This window comes from Vicia villosa, unplaced genomic scaffold (genome assembly GCF_029867415.1).
Source record: "Vicia villosa cultivar HV-30 ecotype Madison, WI unplaced genomic scaffold, Vvil1.0 ctg.000010F_1_1, whole genome shotgun sequence".
In the NCBI taxonomy this organism is placed as follows: Eukaryota; Viridiplantae; Streptophyta; class Magnoliopsida; order Fabales; family Fabaceae; genus Vicia; species Vicia villosa.
Window position 1 is genome coordinate 1,005,152 of NW_026704940.1, and position 27,832 is coordinate 1,032,983.

At 33.6% G+C, this 27,832-nt stretch overlaps 2 protein-coding genes and 1 non-coding gene across 3 annotated transcripts; 1 reads left to right on the top strand and 2 right to left on the bottom strand.

Moving 5' to 3' along the window:
- Positions 1-206: 206 nt before the first annotated feature.
- LOC131621585 (uncharacterized) lies at positions 207-1,856 on the bottom strand. The gene is made up of 3 exons (XM_058892626.1): positions 1,452-1,856; positions 1,229-1,345; positions 207-428 (listed from the first exon to the last, which is right to left on the bottom strand). The coding sequence occupies exons 1-3, from the start codon at positions 1,797-1,799 to the stop codon at positions 351-353; spliced, it is 543 nt and encodes a 180-aa protein (XP_058748609.1). The 5' UTR covers positions 1,800-1,856; the 3' UTR covers positions 207-350.
- A 1,986-nt stretch (positions 1,857-3,842) lies between these two features.
- On the top strand, positions 3,843-7,057 carry LOC131621586 (beta-carotene isomerase D27, chloroplastic-like). The gene is made up of 7 exons (XM_058892627.1): positions 3,843-4,239; positions 4,328-4,467; positions 4,596-4,688; positions 5,086-5,254; positions 6,327-6,419; positions 6,503-6,551; positions 6,724-7,057. The coding sequence occupies exons 1-6, from the start codon at positions 3,891-3,893 to the stop codon at positions 6,541-6,543; spliced, it is 885 nt and encodes a 294-aa protein (XP_058748610.1). The 5' UTR covers positions 3,843-3,890; the 3' UTR covers positions 6,544-6,551; positions 6,724-7,057.
- Positions 7,058-26,853: 19,796 nt separating this feature from the next.
- TRNAL-UAA (transfer RNA leucine (anticodon UAA)) lies at positions 26,854-26,936 on the bottom strand. Its single transcript has one exon. It is a non-coding gene; the product is annotated as a tRNA-Leu (tRNA).
- Positions 26,937-27,832: the final 896 nt, after the last annotated feature.

Below are 27,832 nucleotides of genomic sequence, written 5' to 3' on the forward strand. Positions count from 1 at the left end.
AATCTAATAGATACTGTCTTTGTAACCACCATGTTAGTTAGAGTTAGGGACACTGATGTGCAATGTTAGGTGCCTTGCGAGTGTACAATAACATGGTTACTAAAAAAGCATTTAAAGTACCACATTAATGTCTCTAACTATGTTAACTAACAAGAGCAAACAGATAGATAGATTACTAACCAGGAATTTGGGTAAAGTGGACAATATGACTAGAAATTTTAATCATTGATATTCACTCATAGTATAGATAAACATGAATATTCACAACGGACTCTGACTTACAATATGTCATTATATGCAATTTCCGGATGTCTTAAGCGGACATAGCAACCAAAAAGATACCCCTATAATCACTTGTAACCATCCCTCTTGTCTTGTTCCTCAGCTTCCTTGTTGGCTGCCTCAACAGACTTGAACCACAAGAAGGCCTGAATTGAATATCATTAGCTCACAAAAATTCATTTAAATGCCATTTCATTCGTGTAAATCCATAATTATCGCATTATCAGTTTTTTTTTTTAAACGGAGAAATGTCTTAATAAAATCATTGTAAGCACAAGATGTGTTAGAAATGAACAACAGGTTACATAAGACTTTAAAAGCCTTGCAAAAGCTTCAGTGCTAAGAAACCAAAAATTAAAACTCAGAGAAGTATCCTAATTAAACAGATGCATCAAACTCTCTAATAGTCTTTCACACAAAGGGCAGGGTAACGATATTTGCAGCAGATCGCACATCTCTTAGCCAAATTCATTTGGGAGGGAATTTGATTCAAGAGTAATTGCCAAGAAAAGGTACAATCCTTCACCAGAGCCAGACTCGTCCAAATTTGCGGAAAAACAAAAGTTTCTAAGGTAGACCTTCCAAGATTGATCATAGGCTGATTTGAAATCAGCCTAAAAGTTTATTTAACAATGAGCAATTTGATTCAAAGCCTCCCTAAAATCCTGAACCATTCCCTCCTCTAAGGCGAAGCATTATCAATGCCGCTTGCGTAAACTATAGGTCTATTTGAATTGACTTATATAAGTTTATCTATTGACAAAACCACTTGTAAACTATGAAGCTCAGACACTACTCGAACCCGGGATTCCCCACTTCTCACTAGCTATAAACTGTTTCACCGCATTAGTTTCACTTCTAATTTCATAATATAACTAGACCATGATAATCAACACTAACAAACAGAAGAACAATAAACAATAAAATGGTTTATTCAAGTAATTACCGAAGTAGGAACACCGGTGAGGGCGAAAAAACCAAGCAAAGGAGCATAAAATATGCTGTCAGAGCTCAAAACACCAAACACAGGATTTTGATTCACATACTCAAATATCGAACCAATCTGCAACACCAAATTCAAATGATCATACATCACGATTCACAAGTAGTTAAAGCAGCATGAAATGAAAAAGTAAATAAATAAATAAAGAGAGAGAGAAGTTAGTTACAGCGGCAATTGCAGTGATAGCAGAGGCAAGTAAGTAACCATAAAACGGAACCTCAAATCCTTGTTCTGAAGATGTTTTGTTTTGTGCCTCATTTTGAGCCCATGGGGGAGGTTCACTGGAATCAGGCTTAGCCCATGAAGGGATTTTTTCGTCGGATTTACTGGACTCTGTTGAGCCTTTGGTCACTGCCACTACTAGAAACCTATGCGGTGGTTTTTTCTTTGTAAGAAACGTACTTTGACATAGGGGAACACCGAGAGAGATTGTTGATTGTGATGCATGTCGGTTTTGTAAGGTAGATACTGTTGAGAGTGATGAAGAGAAGGTAGTACTTCCTGCAACGGCCATGGATGGTGTTTGTAAATTGTAATAGAAATTTGGCCAAGGAAATCTTATCCTACATTGGGACTCGGGCCTGTTTTAATGTTAGTTGAATGGGTCGATGTTAATGTTAGGGCCTAAGCCCGGATAGTATTAATGTTCAACTAGTTGAGAATTGAAGCTCAAACTCTTAACAACATTTCTTTAGGTTTTATCAATAATCAAGAAAATAGATGATTTATTTCATAATAAGAAAAATTAAATAAAATAAGTTTGTCATTTTAATCTTAAATAAAACATAAAATTGCTGATGTTAAGAATCAAAATTTAAACCCTAAACTACATTTTCTATCAATTTTATTGAAAAATCGAGGTTTTAAAAAAAAATTAAAAGGTCACGTTCTAGGCCATTTGATCTCAATTTTTAATTGGTTAAGGTGACTTTTTTTATGAAATGTATTATTTGTAGTAAAGTCTATATCACAAACAAAACCAGAGTGGTCTTCTCCTTCCATAAAGAAAAATAAAACTTGGCAGAATAATTTTTTTGGATAGGATGAAAGAATTCACCAAGTTGAGCGAGATCGAAAGAGAGTCAAATAAGTAAAAGTCAAAAGTGAAATCATCCATAAATATAGATTTAACATTCTTTTGATGCATCTTAGTTTTTATCTAACATGTATTTAGGTAATGACTTCGTTTTTTGTATGTAATGTTAGATTGATATTAATTATGTAAACTGAAAATATTTTGATACAATATTCTATTTTTCTAATTTTTTTTATAGCTTTTTTGTGTTTCATAACAGGTTTTGTTTTCGTGTCAGATTTTGTAACTATGAGGAATGAATCCGTTAATGCACTTTCGGATACACTCTATTTTAAAAAAAAAACTACTAGAGGTTAGTTCGGAACTGCATTTCCTTATTCACCCCGATTTATTAAATGTAACAGAGTGAATTTGAAAATACATCTCTAAAATATCCTCAAAGATAAGATTGAATTTCTAAGGTATATATATATATATATATATATATATATATATATATATATATATATTCAAAATTTATATAAATATGGTTGTCTGTCACGTTGTCATCAAAATCACACACCGAACATCTCAATTTTCATATTTCGCTTTTGTCAACTTTAACAGCGAGAGATCCCCCTTGAATTTAGGTTCACATAGATCACCCGTTTTGTCAATCTAAAATCCGTACTAGAGAATCTATTGCGCTACCCAGACAATCGAAGAATTGTTAAGCTATATTATCTCTCATTCCTGATTAACAACGAAAGGAAGATACAATTAAGCAAGTCTGAGGTGAAGACAAATGAAGATTTAATTATTATGTGGAGTACATTTCACTATTATGAAATTAAAGGCCTGACTGAGGTGGTTGCGAGATCGACCAAAAATATTCTAAAGATGTTAAAATATCATCAACCATTACTTGATGATAAAATGTAATGGTGAATTTACATTAACGATTATCTATATAATACTATATTTTTTATGTACGTCATAACAATAATTATTGTTAATTCATGTTAATTCTTTCCATTCTTTATCTATTTTTGGTATCCCCAAGTAGTTTTCAGACATACTATTTCAGATCTGAAAAAGAATATGTGAACACTAATAAAAGATGCAATAAACAATACTAAAAAAATATAAAAAAAATGTCATTGTGAGATATTGAATTTAAATTTGAATTTGTAGCAACAACTCACAATCATTTAATTCAACTTTAAAATAAAACATATTAAATAATAATTTTATTTATATACAACACCCCATTCCTAACTTATCATTTTTAAATAAAAAATGAATTCAAAATATTTAAAATTAATTTTACAGTTTTTATTAATTTAGAATTTTTTTAATATGTAAGGTTTTCCTAATTTACTTCATTTAATTTAGTGTCTATTTATTATTGAATTTAAATATTATTTTTCATACCATTTTCTAAATTCCGCTTTTCAAAATTAAGCAAGGCCAACAATGAAACTATTATCCAAACCATTTTATTAAAAATAAAATAAATAAAAAAAACAAAAAAACTATTATCCAACCAAACGCAAAGAGCAGAATCTGGAGCATGAAGTTTGTGTGAATATGCTATTCATACATTTCTTGTTTCTTATATCCCTCTCTCACTCCTTCTTTTCTTATCAACATTTCAAACCAATTTCCATTCCTATTACCCTCTCAAACCAACATTCACAAATGGAAGCAAATGTTTTTAGCGAAAACAGAATTTCAAAACTAACTTCTTCAACTCACTTCAATCTCATCAAACATAAACCTCAACATGCACCTTCCGTAGTTTCCGTGCTCAGAAACACTTCAAATCATGACATTAATGACGAAACATCGAACAATAGTCCTAGAACTGCCTACAAAGATAGTTGGTTTGATCTCGTGGCAATAAACCATTTATCAAAAAGTGTTCAAGCTGCCACAGGTTCATTCTTATACACTCTTTTGTACCTTCGTTGCAGATTAAAAATAACTGATAGCTGATAGTTTATAACTTTTGTAACTCATATCAGGAATTAGAAACAATGAAAGTGGCTATGAGAGTCTTGTTGAGGCCGCTATTATGGCGAAACAGAAATTTAATTCTATTGAGCAGCAAGAGGTTATCATTCAAGCTCTGAATAGACTCTTCCCAGAGTCAGTATTTTTATTGGTAATACTAATTTCATTATTCATTAGTTTCTTTCTACCATTATTTGTTCTTAATTTATAAGAATTTCTTTCATAGAGGTTTTAGGCCATTTTCAACTTCTTTCTTATTTCCACTATGAAAAATTGCAGATAAGGAAACTGCTGCCACCAAGTAAATTCACAAGGGAGCACTTTGCAATTTTCACCACTTTGTTTTTTACCTGGTTACTTGGGCCATCTGAGGTAAACAATTGAGACTGTTACATGATGTAGCTGTATATTTTGTATTGTTTATGATTTGAGAAATCACTTTGAATTGTATATTAGATTGTTAAATTACTATAGCGCCAATACTATGAAAAAAATGTGTTGCTCAGTTTTAGTGTCCGAAACTACACCGACACCTGTAATTATGTTTAGTTTATTTATTTTTTAAAATTATTATCGATATTGACGTGTCAATGTCAGAGTCGTGCTTCTTGTATCAGTGATTCATAGTTATAAAGTGGTGAGTGTAGTGACCAAATGGTGTCCACTTGCATGGAAACAGAGAGTTTGTAATATGAAATCACTTTATAACATGTCATGCCCTAATAGTTAGCTTTAGAAGAATCAATCTCTTTAATTTCACTATATGAAGGTTAGAGAATCAGAGATCAATGGAAGAAGAGAAAAAAATGCAGTCTATGTCAAAAAATGCAGGTTTTTAGAGGAGACAAATTGTGCAGGGATGTGTATTAATCTTTGCAAAATTCCTACTCAATCGTTTATAAAGAACGCTCTCGGTATGCCGGTGAACATGATACCAAGTAAGTATCCCAAAAAGTTACTTCAATTTTAGATGATTTATTCAATTTTTGTGGCATGAACAACTTGGACTTCTATAAGTAGAATTTTTTTTTGTGTGTTTGTATGTCAATGGTGCTAAAAAACTATCTAAATTTATCTATTTTTAGTAAGTCTACAAAAAATAAACAAATGGAAGAATGTTAGTTACTACACTTGAAAGAGTATCATGGCCTCTATAAGCCTCCACTAGTTTGTGGAGGTAAGCACCATCATTTTCAATGGAGGACCCCATGAATATCCCACTGAGGGTGCAAAATTGCAAGTAGACCATAGAATGATATATCTCTCATATATGGTTTTGATTTCATAATAAAATCTCTCATTAACATAAATAATATATAACTTTAATATTGTTCAGTCAGGAACTAAAACTAGAACATGAAATGAGGTGCTGGAATAGTGTCTCACTGCGGTTGAGAATGTTTCCGATGCGACATAGTGGGGCGGACGTGCAGGATTAGCACTCCAACGTCTAAATCAGTGAGAGGAAATAAGAATTAATGTGTAGTGAGAATGATGTTTGAATTCCTGAAAGAACGCACTTTACCCTTATATATTAAGAGCGGTTGAAATTATTCCCGAGTGATGTAACGTGATGTGTGAACAACCGTCTAATTGATTTAGATGAAAATTGACGCGTTAGAGGGTGGAATCATCTGCTTCTGACCAGAGAGAAAGTAAACATGTTCCATGCGCCTTTCTACTTGAAGTTCGCTCTACGGCCTTTCATCATGGACTTGCGAACAGTTCAGAACAAATATCTAACCTAAATTTCATATATGGTTTTACTTTTAATGGATGCTATTTCTGATGAACCTATCATAGAATGGATGGTGTTAACAAAAGCATTCAAATTGCATCATGATGACTCTGTCAACATTATGAGCACTTCTGTACATGTGATTATTATTGCTAATTTTTACATGACTCTAATGATGAAAAGTAAATAACAGAAATTCCTATGATTAAACAAATCTCAACAACTAAAGTATACAATTAAATTGATTATTTTATTTATCTTTTTCTTTGCAGATTTTAATGACATGAGTTGTGAGATGATATTTGGGCAGGATCCTCCATCATCAATGGATGATCCATCACTAAATCAACCATGCTATAAACAATGTGATTACTTTATTGCAAGATTATTTACATGCCAATTTATATAACTTAATGTAACTAATACTGTATTTTCATATACCATGCAGGCAAGGCATATAAAAGTCATGAAACAAACTGCCTCAATTAATGCAGAGGGTATGAATGGATATTAGAATTGAATTATGGAACATCATGAACTAACCACTAATATTTATTTTAAAAAAATCTAAATACTGAGGTTGTGACAGCACACAACCTAGAATCAAGATGACATCATTGGTGTCACATATTGCAAAATCAAGTGGTTTGACTAAAGGAATTGTTGTAGGGTTTCAGGGCAGCAAGGATGGAACAAGAATGTTGTCTCCCACATTTTGTATACAGCCAAAACTTATACTCATCAGCCATAGTTTCTTTCATTAATAAAACAACTAAGTGCTCCAACGGACTTGAAACCAATCATTAGCAAGTGGATTTCTATCATATTAGTAGTTTCAAGGTTCTTTATTTTTGGTTTTTAAATATCAAATATGTAAAAGCATAAATGTCTAATAGGCCAAAAGGTTTATTTGAATGATAGGCAAGTTCTAATGTTTATACACATTTGTTTTGAAAAATATTGGAATGAAAAATTTAGGGTTAAATACGTTTTTAGTTCCTATAAATATGCGACACTGCATTTTTAGTCCCTATAAAATTTTTCTTCAATGAATGGTCCTTCTAAAATTTTAATGCATGCAATTTCAGTCCCTACTATTTTCTAAAATTTTAAAAACCGTTTAATTACCCTTTGCTTTTTAAATTTTTTAATAAATTTTTTTATATATGTTTAGAATACTGTAAAATATTTATTTATCAAGTTTTAGAATTTTTTAAAACGAGAAGAATTAAATATGAATTTTTCAAATTTCAAAAAATAATGATAAAAGTAATGAAAATCTCAACTTAGAAATTAAATTTTGAATTTCTTTTTTTTCCAGGAACTTTTTAAAACGTTATGAACATGTCAGTAAAATAATCATTCTAAAATACACATTGATTTGACAGTAGGGACTGAAACTAGGTGCATAATAATTTTATAAGGGTCATTCATTGAAGAAAAATTTTATAGGGACTAAAAATGCATGGTCGCATATTTATAGGGACTAAAAACATATTTAACCCAAAAATTTATTGAGTGGAGTCATGGACTAGGTCACTCTCTTTAAAATATTTTGCGATGCTGATTAAATTGTGTAAGGCAGCCGATCAATCACGACGCCTCTAGAATGAAACGACCAAGTTCTATACTATATGATTACTATTTACATGATAGATAATCGGTCTAGAAATGCACATTCTTATGGTACAAAAACCAGTCAAATATGGTATAAATACCACTCGTAGTATCTGGTATAAAAACTAGTCAGTAATAATTTTTCAAACGATGAGAAATTCAAAAAATTCTTCAAACAAAATTCAATAATGATCGTTTGACCACTCAAAATAATTTTTCAAACAAGAAGAAATTTAAATAATTCTCCAAAGAGAATAAAAAAATTGGTAACTTCTCAAATAAGGAGAAATCCAAATAAATCTCTAGAGAAAATTCAAGAAAGTACTCAGAAAATTCAACAAGTGAAAAGAAATGGGAAAAAGTTTGCGCTTTGACAACTCAAAAACACAAAGTAAAAAGAGTGAGGAGGGAAAATTTCTAAAGTAGTTTTTTGTGTGTTTTAGAATGAAGCATGTGCATTCTTTATATAATGAAGTAGTAAGCTAGATAAAGTATGTAATATATGCAATGTGATATTTAGAGTTTTTTTAATTAACACATAAACACACTTAGTTTTTTAACAATGTGGGACTTCAGGAATATTGAAATATTGACATATTTCAACAATCCCCAACTTTAATTTTAAAAGTGTTTTATAAATAACGTCAAATATTTTTAAGTACAATTTGAATATTTGCGTAACAAATAGGATTTTGATTCAACAAGAGTGATACAATTGTCTTGAACTTTATCTTAGGAATCAAACACACACACAATCTTTTCTTAAGGTGTATTCTAAAACCCTTTGCTTTAATAATGTCCATTCATGTCTATCCCAGTTTAGTGAAAATTCTAGGAATTCTGCCTTAAAAATTCATAGGAACTGGCCTACGTTCCACAATCACATAAGTAAGTCTATCAAGAATACTCATGTAGCTAGGTACTCCCTCATATAGAGTATAAATCTCATTAAGAGTTATCATTTCATCTGCTTATCGCTTCAAGATTCATGTTTCTCTTATTTATACTAGCATTATCATCTCATGTTACTCAAAATTTGTTATTATCCGTTGAACCTATTTCTTAGAATCTACGGTCTTTTAGACCGGGTTACAATCATGAGCAACTCACTTTCTATAAGTATTAGTCTCATCTTCTTTGATGTATTGAGTTTTTTCTATTTAATCATTTTTTCAAATGATCTACTAAATTTTTATTAGTGCGTACATGATCAACTCTTATAGCTCATTTGAGATTGAATCTCTACCAATATCGTGCTTTGATGTATCTTACCATTACAATAAAAATTCTCAATTTTTGCAATATTCACGATATTATCATAGCGGATCAACACAACTAGCATAGGTTTTCCCCACAAAGGGATCTCAACTAGCAAGCATCTTAACTAACTTGATTCTTCACTAGCAATAGATAATGCTATCATTTTAGACTCCATTATGGATTGAGCCAAGATAGTTTGTTTCTTTGATTTCCAAGATACAACTTCTCCAACTATATTGAACGTATAATCACTTGTTGCTTTGGAATCATCTAATAAGGTGTTTCGATTTGCATCGTTGTATCCTTCAAGTACATCAGGAAATATCTAATGATGTAGACCGAGATTCATGGTCCTTTTAAGGTATCACATGAATCTTTCAATAGCTTTCCAATTCTCATAACTTGATTTACTAGTAAACATGCCCAACAATCCTATGAAATAAGCAATGTCATGTCTAATACAATCAATGACATACCTATGCTTGACAATTATGCTCTCATACTCAGTTTGTCTAACACTATAAACATTGTTCTTAAATAGTTTAACACTAGGATCGTATATGTACAATCATGTTTACACTCAAAATAAATATATTTCTTTAAGACCTTCTCCACATTGTGAGATTTATCAAATTTGTAATAAACGTATTTGTCACTTTTATTCACTCTGTGCCTATTCGATATTATTAAGTTTTCAAACTTTATGTGCCATTGCCTTTGGAGTTTGTTTTAGACCATACATAGTGTAATACGGTGGGAGAATTGACTTTTTATTTTGTTTTTTGCAAAACATATTGCGGTTAGCAAGAGTCGCCACCGACTTTTACTTTATCCAATTTTATTAGGAAAGACATAAAAGAATAGGAAATACCTTTTTTAAAGATTTTGAGTTGGGGGGGGGTAGGTTATACAAAGGGAAGGTGTTAGCACCCTTTGTATCCATGGTTATCCATGGGCTCTTAATTGCTGAGCTCACTTTGTTTGACTTGTGTGTGTTTGAAAATATTTGGAGTGCCAATAGTAAGGCAGACTTTGTAATGATTCTTGTACGAATGTATACAAAGTGTTTATGAAAATATTTGTTTGAAAGCGTGAGGAGTGAAAATGAGTTTGAGTGTGAGCAAGAAATTAGGAGCACCTACCCACTAAATAATTGTCTTTCATATTCAATTATGTTTTCTTTTGGAGATAGTATTATCCATGCCATTAGTTGGTAGGAAATCATATCTATTGGTTGTGAAGGGACAGGCGTAGGGTCATCGTATGGTCATAGAAGGCAACATGTAAGGATACCTTAGCAGTTCGAAGGGACTATCATCATTTTACCGTAGGATCATCGAGGGACAAGATTATATTTTTGTAGGCAACTTGAAGGGACTATGATCTTTATATCGAAGGGACTATGATGATATTATTCGTAAGTGTCTTTTGCTAAAGTATCCCTACGTTCGAGGGACATGACCGTGTAATCGCAAGGCAACAAGAGAGGTTACCCTAAAGGTGCAAATGTGCAAGTGTGTTGATTCAGATATTTAATCTTGAATTAGGGTTAGCTATGTTCAGTTATTAGTCTTGCCATACAATCCTATTACCCATACATCTAGCAGTTAATGTAATTATAAAGAGTGCGGAAAGTAAAAGTGCGGAATGTAAAACCCTAATTACTATTACAAGGCCTTGGGACAGGTACATAATCATAAAACCCTTGCGGGAAGAGAAAGTGTGGGAAGTAAAAGTCCTAATTACTATTACATCTCATAAGCAGTTATATTATATAGAAAAAATACGAGGAAATTTAAATAGCGAATGAATTAAAAAGTCGGGAGATGATTGAAGTCTTGAAAGAAAGGAGTTTTAGAAGAAGGAAGATTTAGGGTTAGAAGAAAAGTTAGGTTTAATGATAAATTAGGGTTAATGTTTATTAAAACCTAATTCTAAATTAATTATGAAAATAAACCTAATTAGTTAATTATGTACAAATTAAAACTAATTAAATTAATCTAAAGGTCTAATTGATTTAATTAATAAACCTAATTATTAGTTAAATCCTAATGACTAAATTAATTAGAAAATTATGTCAAAAATTAAATAAATTAAACCTAAAATCTAATTGTTTTTGTATTTTTATGATTAAGTGATTAAACTAATTAAATTAAATATCCTAATCCTAGTTTAATTAAAATAATTAAATTAAATAGAAAAAAGTTAATTAATTAATTAAACCCTAATCCTAATTTTGTGATATCATTAGTTTTTGATTAGTGAGAAAAATGATTAAAGGGAGAAAAATAAAATTAATAGGAAAAACAAAAAAAAAACAAATGGAAAAAAAAGAAAGAAAACAGGTGCTGGGATTCCATGTGGATGGCTTCAGAGGACTCATTGTGAGGTGTGTTTCTAGGCCTTCAGATCTGGATCTATGGAGATCCAATGGTAATGCTGGGAGGGCGCACCATGTGCACGCGTTGACGGCGGTCTAGAGGGCTGCAAGCTTAAAGAGTGACTTGGAACGATTCCTGAAGGCCTCAGGATGATGAATGAACACATGGTTTTGCTTGGAACTTGCTGGAAAAAGTTTTATATCGTGCCCTAGTTTTTGAGAAAAGTTTGAAGCTTTGAAACCCCATTCACTTGGCCCTTTTTCGTACCCTAAGCATCTGATTGTTGTGTATATATAGAGGAACAAATTAGGGCTATTGGTGGACTTGGATACCAAGTGATTGGAGAGATAAGAAATTTAAATGAAAATTTTATGATTCTTTCTTTTTTTTGGATGATATATCTTCATAACATGCACCAACGAAATTATGGACTTCAAGGGGAATTCTTTGGGCCTCCATGTGTTTATAAACAAGGTCGTGCAATTTAATCCTTTTATTTTGCATTTAATTTAATTTATTTAACTTTTAATTGAATAAAATCCAAATAAATAAAAATAACGGTAAAAAAATATGGAGATAGATTTATAGGTCCTTATTTAGGTTATGGATATGTTTGAAGTTCAAAACTTAAGCCCAACAGTCAAGAAACTCAAAATTGCTCAATTGAAGTTTCATGCATTTCTAAAAAATTGCCCAACTTGTGCCATTTATAACTTGGTCAGTTTTTATCATATGAAAGTGATATTGGGCTTTTTGGAAACCTTGAGATGTCTACTACAACCTCATGGTGGTCCTTTTTCCATTTGGAGATTTTTCCTTCATGTAAATTGCTTTGACAAAAGATGTATCTTTGTTGACTTTCAAGATGACCTGTAATGTTTTGACCCATATCTTTCAAATGATGCATTTTTGGCCTTGCCCTTGGTGTGGCAAAGTTATAGAGAATTGAAATTCCTTCAAACTGAGCTTTGGTTGGGAAATTTATGATTAAGCATGTGAAAGTTATGCTTGGTCAAAGTTCAGTTGACTTTGTTTAAGAAAAACCTAATTTAGTAACTTTGACTTTTGATGATTTTTAAGATGAGGAGTGCTAGCGACACTCTCTTTTTAACACTTTCTCTAACACTCACTTTATTATCGATTAAAGTATGTGTGGGTCCCTCACTTTGGAAATGGATCCCGCATAAAGTAGTAGGACCCACACATGTTTCAACCAATAAGAAAGTGAGTGTTAGAGAGAGTGTTGAAAAGAGAGTGTTGCTAGCATTTCTCTTTTTAAGTTTTCCTTGATGAATCATGATCAACCCTTTTTGGTTGGTCCATATAGATTTCTTCTTCTAAGTTATAGTTTCCAAAAAATATTTTAACATCCATTTGGTATACTACTAAGTTATAAATAGAAGCAATTGAAATCAATATCCTAATGAATGTAATTCTAGTGACCAGAGAAAAAGTATTGAAGAAAAATATATTTTCTCTCTGCCTAAAACCTTTGGCTACAAGGCAAGCCTTGTATTTATTAACGGTTTCATCAGGTTTTATTTTCTTTTTAAAAACTCATTTACAACCGATTGGTTTGCAACCAGGAGGCAAGTTTACTAAATGTCAGGTCCTGTTAGATTCAAGATGATTTATCTCATCGTCATTAGCTTCTTGCGAACAAACAACATCCAGAGATGATAAGGCTTCTTGAATATTTGTTAGATCTTCATATACTATATGTGTCATATAATCGGGATCAAGTCTTTAACAAATTTTACTCTTTTACTTCGTCCAAATTTTGTTTCTATTTTGTCGTTGCTTTCGGTGCTTCTTATCACAGGAATGTGATTCGGTTCAGTGCCCTCGCCCACTATTTTTCGTTTTGAAAAAAATTATCTTCATAGAATTCAACATCATTTGATTCTACGATCACTTTAGAATTTTGGTCATAAAACCTATATACCTTACTATTTGCTACATTCATAATAAGTACATATTCATAGGCTCTACTATCGAGTTTAACTCGCTTCAGATCCGAAATCATGACATAATCCATAAACACTAAGTTCTAAAATAAGATAAGTTTGGTTGTATTTTCTTCAATATCTCATAAGAAGAGATCTTAGTTTTAGACCCGAAAATTATATTCAAGACATAGCAAACAATCATTAATATTTCCCTCCACCAATAAGACGCAACACCATAATTCAATATAATAGCAACGACTAGTTTAGTAAGAGTTATATTCTTTCTTTATGCTTTTCCATCATTTCATGAGAATATGGTGCGGTGATTTCATGTACAATTCCATATTTATAAAATTCATTAAATATAATAGAACCATACCCAGTTCCCCTATCATTATGAAACATTTCAATTTTCTTATTAAATTGATTTTCAATTTTATTTATAAAAGTATTAAACATATCATACATTTAACTTTCATTCATACTAAATTTATTTTCAATTTCAATAATAAAAATATTAAACATATCAATTTCATTAAAAAAATTATCATTCTTAGTAATGGCATACAAAATTACTCCAATGGACGGACTAAATCTTACCTTATTTAGAAAAAAAACAGAAACAAGTATGCATGACATCCTTCAAGATTAAAGTCTTTTTAAAGGTGGACTTCAGCTCCACTTATTCAATACCTACACCATTACTGGTGTGTGGAACTTCCAACAACACTTTCTTGTTTTCAGTATTTATATATGTTTTGAACATTTCACGGTCATAACATACACGACGAGAGAAGCCATTGCCAATCCACCAACCATCCGATCCACCAATCATGTTGATTTCAATGATCATAGCAATAAATTGCTCACCAGTCAGGTTAACCTGTGCATTATGGGCAACACCAGATTTAGGCATGCTCTTACATTTCTTAGCCATATCACCTAGTTTTCTATAATTGAAATAGGAAAAATTATAGCGTCATCTCTTTGAGGTGGTGGTTGATGCCTAACAATTTAAGCAATTAGGGATCTTGAAGGGTTCTCATTCTTAATTACGTTCACGGTATTGCGGTTCTAATTCTTTAGTGGTTTTCCAAATAACTTTAGAACCACACTAAGTTTCTTTTTATTGTTTAAAACAACAAAAAAATTTCTTTTTGATTTTATCTTTCTGATTATTCTTAATTCAAAGGAGAATAATGAGACTCACAAATTTTTTTGCTTTGTGGCAAAGCAAAATTTTTAAAATCGTTAAAATTAGGGGGTAGTTTGTCAATAATAAAAACAATTTGACTTTTTCATCTAAAGACATACCTTCAGTGATGATCTCATGAATAGTATTTTGAAGTTCATGACACTAAACATCTATGGACCTTTCATCTACCATTTGATAATTCAAGTGTAGATTAATATCATATTTCTTTGCTCCATCCTCTTCAGTATCATACTTCTTTTTCAAAACTTTGCAAACCTATTGTGGAGTAACACATCTACTTTAATAATCATACAGATCGCATGTGAGTCCATTTATAATTTGATATTTGTAGAGATAATCATTCTCATTCCATAAGGAAATTTATTTCCTCAATTATAAATCTTTTTCTTTAATCTGTGCAGCGGAGTCAAATTCATCAGAATTAACTGTTCCATTTAGGTCCATAATGTTAGAACAAGATTTGTTCTGATCAATTATCTTAGTTTTGATGATAACAATAATATGAATTTTGCTTAAGACAATATGGTACTCTAATCAAATGCAATTTCCTTTTCAGGAAATATATAAAGAGTATGCATAATTCAACGCTCAGAAGCTTTGTCTCAAAGGGTTCAGCATGCAACATCAGAACATGGTCTGGCAAGACATCAGAAGATGGTCGAAGCAGAATCAAAACATGGGTCTATGGAAGCATCAGAAGAACATGAGATCAGAAGCACTGAAGTTCTGATGGTATCACGCTCAGAAGCACTTCAAGGTCAGAAGATCAGAAGATGCTTTGCACCAAGCTGTTTGACTCTGATGATATTCAAACATTGTATTCACAAACATCAGATCAGAAGGAAGTACAAGTGGCAGGCTACGCTGACTGACAAAAGGAACGTTAGAAGCTATTAAAGGCAACGTCAGTAGACACAGCGTGAACAAGGCTCGAGGTAGTTGACAAAAGCGTATAACATTAAATGCGATGCTGTACGGAACACGCAAAGCATTAAATGCACTCAACGGTCATCTTCTCCAACGCCTATATATATGAAGTTCTGATGAGAAGCAAGGTTAACGATTCTGGAACAAAACAACTCATATTAACTTGCTAAAACTCTGTTCTATTCAAAGCTCAGAATCTTCATCTTCATCAAAGCTCACTACATTGCTGTTGTAATATATTAGTGAGATTAAGCTTAAACGTTAAGAGAAATATCACAGTTTGTGATTATAGCTTTTAAGAAGCAATTGTAATACTCTTAGAATTGATTACATTAAGTTGTAAGGAACTAGAGTGATCGTGTGGATCAGAATACTCTAGGAAGTCTTAGAGGTTATCTAAGCAGGTTGTAACTAGAGTGATCGTGTGGATCAGAATACTCTAGAAAGTCTTAGAGGGTATCTAAGCAGTTGTTCCTGGAGTGATCAGTGTGTGATCAGAAGACTCTGGAAGACTTAGTTGCTGACTAAGTGGAGAACCATTGTAATCCGTGCGATTAGTGGATTAAATCCTCAGTTGAGGTAAATCATCTCTGCGGGGGTGGACTGGAGTAGTTTAGTTAACAACGAACCAGGATAAAAATAACTGTGCAATTTATTTTTATCGGTCAAGCTTTTAAAGCTACACTTATTCAAACCCCCCCTTTCTAAGTGTTTTTCTATCCTTCAATTGGCATCAGAGCGCCGGTTCTAAGGTGCAAGCACTTAACCGTGTTTAGAAAAGATTCAGGAAGAGAAAAACGCTTCAGTAAAAGATGGCTGGTGAATCTCAAGCAAATCCAACTCCATCTACATCTGGCTCTGCTGAGAAATACAATGGTAACAATGGTTATACTAGACCACCAGTATTTGATGGTGAAAACTTTGAATACTGGAAAGATAAACTGGAAAGTTACTTTCTTGGTCTAGATGCTGATCTATGGGATCTTCTGTTGGATGGTTACAAACATCCTGTTAAAGCTACTGGTGTAAGGCTCACGAGAAGCGAAATGAATGATGATCAAAAGAAAGATTTCAAGAATCATCACAAATGCAGGACTGTTTTGCTGAATGCTATCTCTCATGCTGAGTATGAGAAGATATCTAACAGGGAAACGGCCCATGACATATATGAGTCCTTGAAGATGACTCATGAAGGAAATGCTCAAGTCAAGGAGACCAAAGCTCTTGCACTAATCCAGAAGTATGAAGCCTTCAAGATGGAGGATGATGAAGACATTGAAAAGATGTTTTCAAGATTTCAAACTTTGACTGCTGGATTGAGAGTTCTCGACAAAGGCTACACCAAGGCTGATCATGTAAAGAAGATCATCAGAAGTTTGCCCAGAAGATGGGGCCCAATGGTGACTGCATTCAAGATTTCCAAGAATCTGAATGAAGTCTCTTTGGAAGAGCTTATTAGTGCCTTGAGAAGCCATGAAATTGAGCTGGACGCAAACGAGCCTCAGAAGAAAGGTAAGTCTATTGCATTAAAATCTAATATTAAAAAATGCACTAACGCTTTTCAGGCTAGAAAAGAAGATCCCGAAGAATCAAAATCTGAAGAAGAAGATGAACTTTCCTTGATCTCTAGAAGGCTAAATCAACTCTGGAAGAACAAGCAAAGGAAGTTCAGAGGCGTCAGAAGTTCAAAGAAATTTGAACGTGGAGAATCTTCTGATGACAGAAGATTTGACAAGAAGAAGGCTGTCTGCTATGAGTGCAATGAGCCTGGACATTAAAAGAATGAGTGTCCAAAACTTCTGAAAGAAAATCCCAAGAAGAAGTTTCATAAGAAGAAAGGTCTTATGGCAACCTGGGATGAGTCAGAAGATGATTCAGACTATGAAGATGAGCAGGCTAACTGTGCGCTGATGGCGACAGAAGATGACGGATCAGAATCTACATCAGAATCAGATTCTGAAGAGGTATTTTCTGAACTTACTAGAGATGAGTTAGTTTCCAGTCTAACAGAACTTCTGGAATACAAGTCTCAGATTAGTCTCAAATACAAAAAGCTGAAAAAGCTATTTGAATTTGAAACAAAGAAGCTTGAGTTGGAGAATTCTGAATTAAAAGAAAAACTGTTAAAATTATCCAATAATGTTGGATCTCCTTCTGATTCAGAAAAATCCACTCCTAGTCTAAACCATATTCTGAAAGAATATGATTTAAGTTTCAGGAAGTTCTTATCTAGAAGTATTGGCAGAAGTCAGCTAGCTTCTATGATATATGCTGTGTCTGGAAACAAAAGAGTCGGCATTGGTTTTGAGGGTAAAACCCCATACAAACTTGAACCTGTTGATAAGATAAAACTCACATACAAGCCATTGTATGATCAGTTCAAGTATGGCCACTCACATGATATTAGGCACACATCACATGCACAAAGCTTTCACATTACACACACCAAAAAGCATGTGACACAACCTAGGAAATATCATGAAACTCATATTAAGAATTATCATGATGTTCCTCCTTCTGCTTACAATGTTAAACCCAAGTTCAATCAGAACTTGAGGAGAACTAACAAGAAAGGACCCAAGAAGATGTGGGTACCAAAGAAAAAGACTATTTCTTTTGCAGATTCTCTTGGCGACAAAGAAGATAAAAGTCAACATGTCGTGTCACCTGGACTCAAGTTGGTCTCAACACTTGAAGGGAAGAAGGACTGTCTTCCAAGTTCTGGTACTTAAATCTGTTGAAGAAACTAAGTTTGGAGGAGATCAGAAGGGCAAGATAATTGGCTCTGGAACTATAAAGTCTGGTAACTCTCCTTCCATTTCAAATGTACTTCTTGTAGAAGGATTAACACATAACCTCTTATCTATCAGTCAATTGAGTGACAATGGTTATGATATAATCTTTAATCAAAAGTCTTGCAAGGCTGTAAATCAGAAGGATGACTCAATCCTATTTACCGGCAAGAGGAAGAACAACATTTATAAGACAGATCTGCAAGATCTTATGAGTCAGAAGGTGACTTGTCTTATGTCTGTTTCTGAAGAGCAGTGGGTCTGGCACAGAAGATTAGGTCATGCTAGTTTGAGAAAGATTTCTCAGATTAACAAACTGGATCTTGTCAGAGGACTCCCTAATCTGAAATTCAAATCAGATGCTCTTTGTGAAGCATGTCAGAAGGGCAAGTTCTCCAAACCTGCATTCAAGTCCAAGAATGTTGTTTCTACCTCAAGGCCATTAGAACTCTTGCACATTGATCTGTTTGGCCCAGTCAAAACAGCATCTGTCAGAGGGAAGAAATATGGATTAGTCATCGTAGATGATTATAGCCGCTGGACATGGGTAAAATTCTTGAAACACAAGGATGAGTCTCATTCAGTGTTCTTTGATTTCTGCATTCAGATTCAATCTGAAAAAGAGTGTAAAATCATAAAGGTTAGAAGTGATCATGGTGGTGAATTTGAGAACAAATTCTTTGAAGAATTCTTCAAAGAAAATGGTATTGCCCATGATTTCTCTTGTCCTAGAACTCCACAGCAAAATGGAGTTGTAGAACGAAAGAATAGGACTCTGCAAGAAATGGCCAGAACCATGATCAATGAAACCAATATGGCTAAGCATTTCTGGGCAGAAGCAATTAACACTGCATGTTATATTCAGAATAGAATCTCTATCAGACCTATTCTAAATAAGACTCCTTATGAATTGTGGAAGAATATAAAGCCCAACATTTCATATTTCCATCCTTTTGGATGTGTATGCTTTATTCTGAACACTAAAGATCATCTTGGTAAATTTGATTCCAAAGCACAAAAATGTTTCCTTCTTGGATATTCTGAACGCTCAAAAGGCTACAGAGTATACAATACTGAAACATTGATTGTAGAAGAATCAATCAATATCAGGTTTGATGATAAGCTTGGTTCTGAAAAACCAAAGCAGTTTGATAATTTTGCAGATTGTGATATTGATGTATCAGAAGTTGTTGAGCCAAGAAGCAACGCATCAGAAGCAGAACTTCTCAGAAGCAAAGAATCTGAAGATCAAGTATCAGCTTCTCTGGAGAATCTAAGCATTTCTGAAGAACCATCTGTCAGAAGATCATCCAGACTCATCTCTGGTCATTCAGAAGATGTCATTCTTGGAAAGAAGGATGATCCAATCAGAACAAGAGCATTCCTTAAGAACAATGCAGACTGTCAATTAGGTCTTGTATCTTTGATCGAGCCAACTTCTGTTGATCATGCTCTAGAAGATCCAGACTGGATAATTGCTATGCAAGAAGAACTGAATCAGTTTACAAGGAATGATGTTTGGGATCTTGTTCCTAGACCAGATGGATTCAATATAATCGGTACAAAATGGGTCTTCAGAAACAAGCTCAGTGAGAAAGGTGAAGTGGTAAGGAACAAAGCCAGACTGGTGGCTCAGGGTTACAGTCAGCAAGAAGGGATTGACTATACAGAAACCTTTGCACCAGTGGCCAGGTTAGAATCTATTCGTTTATTAATTTCATTTGCCACTCAACATAACATCACTCTCTATCAGATGGATGTTAAGAGTGCCTTCTTAAATGGTTATATAGATGAAGAAGTTTATGTCCATCAACCTCCTGGTTTTGAAGACTCTATGTCTCCTAATCATGTTTTTAAACTAAAGAAATCGTTGTATGGATTGAAACAAGCTCCTAGAGCTTGGTATGAACGCTTAAGTTCTTTCCTTCTGGATAATGGTTTCACTAGAGGAAAAGTGGACACTACTCTCTTTTGTAAAACCTTTAAAAGGGATATTTTAATTTGTCAAATATATGTAGATGATATTATTTTTGGAACATCTAATGCTACACTTGGAAAGGAGTTTGCTGATTCTATGCAGGCTGAGTTTGAAATGAGCATGATGGGAGAACTCAAGTATTTCCTTGGAATACAAATAAATCAAACATCAGAAGGAACGTATGTTCACCAGACCAAGTATGTGAAGGAACTTCTGAAGAAGTTTAATCTTCTAGACTGCAAAGAAGCCAAAACTCCTATGCATCCAACATGCATCCTAGGTAAGGATGAGGTAAGTAAGAAGGTAGATCAGAAGTTATACAGAGGTATGATTGGATCTCTTCTATATTTGACTGCTTCTAGACCTGACATTCTGTTCAGTGTTTGTTTGTGTGCTAGATTCCAATCAGACCCTAGAGAATCTCATTTAACTGCTGTTAAGAGAATTCTAAGGTATCTGAAAGGTACTACTAATGTTGGCTTAGTTTACAGAAAATCTAAAGAATACAACTTAGTAGGATTCTGCGATGCTGACTATGCTGGAGATAGAATTGAAAGAAAGAGTACTTCAGGAAGTTGCCAATTTCTTGGAAGTCATTTGATCTCCTGGTATAGCAAGAAGCAAGCAACTATTGCTCTTTCAACAACAGAAGCAGAATATGTCGCTGCTGCTGGTTGCAGTACACAGATGCTCTGGATGAAGAGTCAGCTAGAAGATTATCAGATATATGAGAGTAACATTCCTATATTCTGTGATAATACTTCTGCTATATGTTTATCTAAGAATCCTATTCTTCATTCAAAAGCTAAACATATTGAGATTAAACATCATTTCATAAGGGACTATGTTCAGAAGGGTGCTCTATCTTTAAACTTTGTGGATACAGACCATCAATGGGCTGATATCTTTACAAAACCCCTGGCTGAAGATAGGTTTAAGTTCATTCTGAAGAACATCAGTATGGATTTATGCCCAGAATGAGAAGATGAAAAGTTCTTATGTATGAGTATCTTCTGAATCGAAAGTGGATTATTTTTTTATCAGAAGTTCTGATTGAAATCTTTTAGAAATTATGATTCGGTTATTACTAACGTTTCATTGTCTAAGTTGATTCAGAACCTCTTTTAAAGCAAAACAGCTGTAACGTTTTATCTCGGATGGTAAACCTGTCTTTACTGTTCATGGATAAGCGCGCGTGCAGTTGAAGGGACGCCGACCATAGGTAACTGTGCGTATCTTATTTTTTGTCAAAATCTCTCTCCCGTCTTGTTAAACATAAGAACCTTTTGTAATATCTTTTGATTATCAATGAAAAGTTTCTTTGTTTTTACATTCCAGTGTTTTTATTTGTCGTCTTATACATCTGAATCTTTTGAAATATTCTTTTTGATGTTATGACAAAAAGGGGGAGAAGATAAATGATAAATGATTTGATTAATCTATCAGTTGCTGGGTAAAGCTCCCACACATTTACTAACAAGAACTGCAAGTTCTATATGGTTTAAGTGTTTTGCAGGTATAAAGAAGTGAAGAGAATCTTCAAAGCACACAAGAAGCAAAACCATAAGAAGCGTTATTCTATAAAAAGAATAAGCTTATGGAAACTGAAGCAAGCTGAGTGCTGTCAAGCTTCAGAATCAGAAGCACTGATAATAGAATTTGATCCATATTTGTCTATTTGCTCTGACAAAATTCTATTTGCTCTGATACATTATTTTAGCCTATATGGCTCTGATACATATCATGTGTTCTAATATACATTTTATGTTCTGACTCGTTCATGCTGACTTTTGTCGTTTAGTTTTTGTTCTGTAACATTTCAGGATGTAGAGATGCTCTGATGATGCTCTGGTACATTCAACAATGTTCTGATACAAATCTAGCATGAAGTGATGTTGGTAGAAATTCAAAGCTCTGAAGCTATCCGAGGGAAGCAGAAATCAGAAGCTGTGAATGTTCTAAAGATCCAGAAAACTCAAGTTCTGAAGCTGTCCTAAATGGAAGCAGAAATCAGAAGCTGTGAATGTTCTGAAGATCAAAGAAATTCAAGTTCTGAAGCTGTCCTAGATGGAAGCAGGAATCAGAAGTTGTGAATGTTCTGAAGATCAAAGAAATTCAAGTTCTGAAGCTGTCCTAAATGGAAGCAGGAATCAGGAATCAGAAGCTATGAGTGTTCTAGGGATCTAAAGAAATTCAAGTTCTGAAGCTGTCCAATGGAAGCAGAAGTCAGAAGCTATGAATTCTCTGAAGACAGAAGCTTATGTGATCGTCTCTACTGAAATAATCAGGGAAGTCTTTTATTAAAGTTCTTCGAGTATTTATTTCAGGGGGAGATTATTTATCTCAGGGGGAGATTGTTAATCTCAGGGGGAGACATATTCACATGCTTATGCTATAGCTGTGTAATTTGTCTTTTGCCGTCTGCTCTTTCTGATCGCAAATTCATATCATTTATATATGTTTTTGTCATCATCAAAAAGGGGGAGATTGTTAGAACAAGATTTGTTCTGATCAATTATCTTAGTTTTGATGATAACAATAATATGAATTTTGCTTAAGACAATATGGTACTCTAATCAAATGCAATTTCCTTTTCAGGAAATATATAAAGAGTTTGCATAATTCAGCGCTCAGAAGCTTTGTCTCAAAGGGTTCAGCATGCAACATCAGAACATGGTCTGGCAAGACATCAGAAGATGGTCGAAGCAGAATCAGAACATGGGTCTATGGAAGCATCAGAAGAACATGAGATCAGAAGCACTGAAGTTCTGATGGTATCACGCTCAGAAGCACTTCAAGGTCAGAAGATCAGAAGATGCTTTGCACCAAGCTGTTTGACTCTGATGATATTCAAACGTTGTATTCACAAAAATCAGATCAGAAGGAAGTACAAGTGGCAGGCTACGCTGACTGACAAAAGGAACGTTAGAAGCTATTAAAGGCAACGTCAGTAGACACAGCGTGAACAAGGCTCGAGGTAGTTGACAAAAGCGTATAACATTAAATGCGATGCTGTACGGAACACGCAAAGCATTAAATGCACTCAACGGTCATCTTCTCCAACGCCTATATATATGAAGTTCTGATGAGAAGCAAGGTTAACGATTCTGGAACAAAACAACTCATATTAACTTGCTGAAACTCTGTTCTATTCAAAGCTCAGAATCTTCATCTTCATCAAAGCTCACTACATTGCTGTTGTAATATATTAGTGAGATTAAGCTTAAACGTTAAGAGAAATATCACAGTTTGTGATTATAGCTTTTAAGAAGCAATTGTAATACTCTTAGAATTGATTACATTAAGTTGTAAGGAACTAGAGTGATCGTGTGGATCAGAATACTCTAGGAAGTCTTAGAGGTTATCTAAGCAGGTTGTAACTAGAGTGATCGTGTGGATCAGAATACTCTAGAAAGTCTTAGAGGGTATCTAAGCAGTTGTTCCTGGAGTGATCAGTGTGTGATCAGAAGACTCTGGAAGACTTAGTTGCTGACTAAGTGGAGAACCATTGTAATCCGTGCGATTAGTGGATTAAATCCTCAGTTGAGGTAAATCATCTCTGCGGGGGTGGACTGGAGTAGTTTAGTTAACAACGAACCAGGATAAAAATAACTGTGCAATTTATTTTTATCGGTCAAGCTTTTAAAGCTACACTTATTCAAACCCCCCCTTTCTAAGTGTTTTTCTATCCTTCACATAAAATTCTTACCCTTAGTTTGCCCGATTGGTCCCTACGGACCAACAAGAATTTCTTTGGTCATAATGTTGACAACCTTTTTCAAGGTTAAGAAAAATCATAATTTTTGTTGCCATCGACTCAAGTAACTTCCCTCAAACTTGAATGGTTTGTCAGAGACAACAGCCATAGAAGTACCAATAATTTTTTCAGTAGCCATGATAGTTTGAAACCGTCTTTCAATTGTTATTTTAAGATTTTGAAAATTTCCACTAAAGGAATTATCGGGTAGAGTCTGAACTAGGTTGCTCTCTTTAAGACATTTCACGACACTGCCTGAAATTGTGTAAGGGAGACCATCAACTATGACGCCTATGACAAAACTAGTTGAATGTGGTACAAATATCACTAGTAGTATCTGTTATAAAGATCAATCGTAATAATTTCTCAAGGAGATTCAAATAATTTTCCAAAGAGAATTCAACAATTATCGTTTGACCACTCAAAATAATTCCTCACATAAGAAGAATTTTGGTTTAACGCTTCTTATTTTTCAACCTCCCATTCTTTCACCTCTAGTTTAGTTTGCAATGTAAATAATATGTTGCAAATTAAACTAGAGGTGAAAGAAGGGGTTGAAGAACTAGGAGCATTAAAACAAGTTCTAACAATTAAAGAGCAAAATGCAGATAAGGAGCTGGAGAATTCTTGTCTAGCATTGTACATGTAACTTGTTCTTTTAATATAACTTAGTTTGTCACATTATAATGTTCTAGACCAGACTGAAAGGTTATGTTTAGTGAGTATTGGTGAAATAAGGATTCCATATAATTTATAATAAATAAGTGTATATGTTGTGGTAGGTAGTGCGCTACTTGAAATATAATCACGGTCGCGCTCGCGTGGTGGAAAACATCATACATACAATCACCCATTACCTCACAACAGTTGGTAATCTGTTGTAGTATCCACTTTCCAACTGTTGTGGTATCCCTTTTCTGTAGTAGTGTTAGGGGGAATTGTTCTTACCTGGGCCAACCTCCAGGATAACATCGGTCCAATGAAATATTGGCCCATACTAAATACATCTCAATGTACACGCAGAGCCTTGTGGACTGTTGAATAAGATATCACAAGGAAATATGGATTAGGAGAGATGGGTGTAAGGCCTCAAAAACATATTAATTTCCCATAGGGTATACCTAATCAAGGTGTTGAATGAAGGTCGTTAAATAACATAACAAGTAATACCATGACACATGCCCTAAGAAGTTAGGTTCTAAATCCTTAAAACCTAAAATACACCTATAAAAAAAGGATAAACGTCGTGATCAATGTATACAATTTTTAAAATTTAAAATATTCCTATTTTCCTTATTCATTTACCGACTTAGAAGTCGAATTGTTTCTAGGTACCACCCCCATGGAAAACATGTTATTAGAATCCACTATTTCATCAAATTTAAATTTATTATCAAGATTCATTAGATTCAAAATGCATTAGTATTTAACAACATATGAACATCAATATCTAAAGATTTAAAAGTGTCCAACTGTGTCCATATTTCTTCTTCAATAAGTTCACGTTCTTCCATATTTAATTTCTTCCAAAACATATGAATATTATCCAATTGAAGAATATTACCTTCTACCTAAAAATTTGCAAATTTTCAAGCACACGGGATACCACGAGTTGTTTTAATATATTATCCGTATGCTACATTATAAGACATACTTTCTTCACTCGTTCAAACCTCTTATGTCAATCATGCATAAAAATGATTATTATGCCGATAGTCAATGTTGATGATGTTTCTCAAAAATAAACCTTTGATGATATCCTGTTGCATATTAAACATGGTGTTCACTCAATCCCAAATCTTACAGATATCTCATCTATTATTTTGTAAGATGTTTTATAGTCTTCAAAGAATAGACTTAACTCTAAAATAATTATAAATATTATTTAAATAATTTTTATTTACATAATAAATTTAGATATGTTTAAAAAATTACCTATTTTTTGTTGTGTTTCGTAAAAGTTATGGCATCTGCCATAGTTTATAATTTCATTCACAATAATTCATGGTCTTTTCCTTATTGGTTATTCATGACCCAACCTTGTCTTATCTGTAAAATAAAAGAATGTATCATTATTCTCACTTCCAAAGAGCATTGTGTTTGGAGCCACTCTATCTATGGAGATTTTTCTTTTATAAATATTTGTACTGGTCAAAAAGTACAGAAGTGTGCGTTACCTCTACAAGGGCAAGGGTACTCAAAGGTTTTAGTAGGTTTATAACAACCAGTTGTGGTTAGGAGTTGTCCACGACGACAAAAAGTCCTTTATGATGGTTTTAGAGGACATGCTCATGTGAGGTGAGAGGCTATGTATCTTCGTTTGGTGCTTAGGTATAAGTGTATGAGTTATGGTGTCTATGGGTTAAGTTAGGATCTGTATGAGTTAAGATATGATCTTTTCTCCCGTTAAGGGAGAAGTATTTATAGAGGCCTTTGGGCCTACGGTTTCCTTGGGAAGGATCACCACCTTCTCAATCAATGATGGACCGTTGAATCTTTATTTCTTAGAGAGACGTGGTCCAACTTCTGACCCCGACATCTCTTTGTCCAATAAATGTCTTTTCCCACGTTTTCCCATATCTAGACGAGATGGATGCATTTAGGAGGTGATACCTCCCTAAGGGCAACATAAGAGTCGTCGTCTTTCCTAGGAGCGAAACATCTCCCGCCCTTTACCAAGTATTTTACAAATATAACGCTACAATAGTCATTTAGGAGGTGATACCTCCCTAAGGGCGACATAAGAGTCGTTTTCTTTTCTAGGAGCGGAACATCTTCCGCCCTTGCCAAGTATTATACAAATATAACGCTACAATAGTTAAGTTGCTATTGTGACTCTTAATCTACTTGTAGTTCACACCTAAAAAAAAGCAAGGAGAAGAAAGATGATTATATAAAACAAAATTATGAGAAATGAAAAAATGCTGGCTGTGGGGTTCGAACCCACACGCACTTATGTGCAAAAGATCTTAAGTCTTCCCCCTTAACCTCTCGGGCAAACCAGCTTGTTATTCAAGTTTTAGATATTACATGAACCCTTTGACAGTAAACATTTTTCTTTCAAATGCTCAATTTCTTTGCAAATTGGAAATTGATTATCAAATATTCTTATAAATTCCTTACACCTCACTTCCATGCCTAATATTATTTTCATAATGAATAAAAACTAGAGCTTGCAACTTAAGTCTTTAGTACTGTCACCAATTACTAATATTATTTGGTAAATTTCATTTTATAGGAACAAGATGTGTTGTGGTCCGATTATGATTAAAGTTATCTAGAAATTGTGCTCGACCAAATCAAACAATATTTTCTTATTTCACAAAAGAAAGTATTTGATAGACATGTATATGGATGAACATTTATAAATATCTTATTTATGGCCTCGCAAATTATATTCATCCATAATTCCATATACATGTCTGTCAAACATTTTCTTTTCACAAATGATTCAAAAATTGAGCACGTTAGACTGACAAATGATATGTACAAGTTCCCCATCCTTCTTTCGATTATTTCTAGTTCATATGGTAAAGGGCCCTTAGAGGAGACAAGGTCTGTATAGGCCATTATAGCCTTTACAACCATTGAATGCTAGGAATGGCCCGATCATTGTGAACTTTTGTATAGGCATGTGCTTCTGCCATTTCACTCCATGTCTTATGCTCATTATGCATTGCTATATTTGTGCACACTAGGGATCACCATTTTTTATTTTGGAATTTTAATTTTTTTAAGGACTCAAGAAAAAATCATTTCATACTACTAGAACATAAAATTGAACAATTTGAAAAGAAAAAAAAAATCTTACATTTGGATAAAAATCAAATTTAATTAACGTTTAATATTTTTCAGCAAAATAATTTTGTGAAGATGAAATAGACTTGGTATAAAACTTTAA

Excerpts from the sequence above, each read along its gene's own strand:
- LOC131621585 (XM_058892626.1), bottom strand. The coding sequence starts at position 1,799 with ATGGCCGTTGCAGGAAGTACTACCTTCTCTTCATCACTCTCAACAGTA. Across the intron at positions 1,346-1,451 it reads CTATCACTGCAATTGCCGCT|ATTGGTTCGATATTTGAGTA; the intron begins GTAACTAACTTC and ends TTGGTGTTGCAG. Across the intron at positions 429-1,228 it reads TCACCGGTGTTCCTACTTCG|GCCTTCTTGTGGTTCAAGTC; the intron begins GTAATTACTTGA and ends TATTCAATTCAG.
- LOC131621586 (XM_058892627.1), top strand. The coding sequence starts at position 3,891 with ATGCTATTCATACATTTCTTGTTTCTTATATCCCTCTCTCACTCCTTC. Across the intron at positions 4,240-4,327 it reads AAGTGTTCAAGCTGCCACAG|GAATTAGAAACAATGAAAGT; the intron begins GTTCATTCTTAT and ends AACTCATATCAG. Across the intron at positions 5,255-6,326 it reads GCCGGTGAACATGATACCAA|ATTTTAATGACATGAGTTGT; the intron begins GTAAGTATCCCA and ends TTTTCTTTGCAG.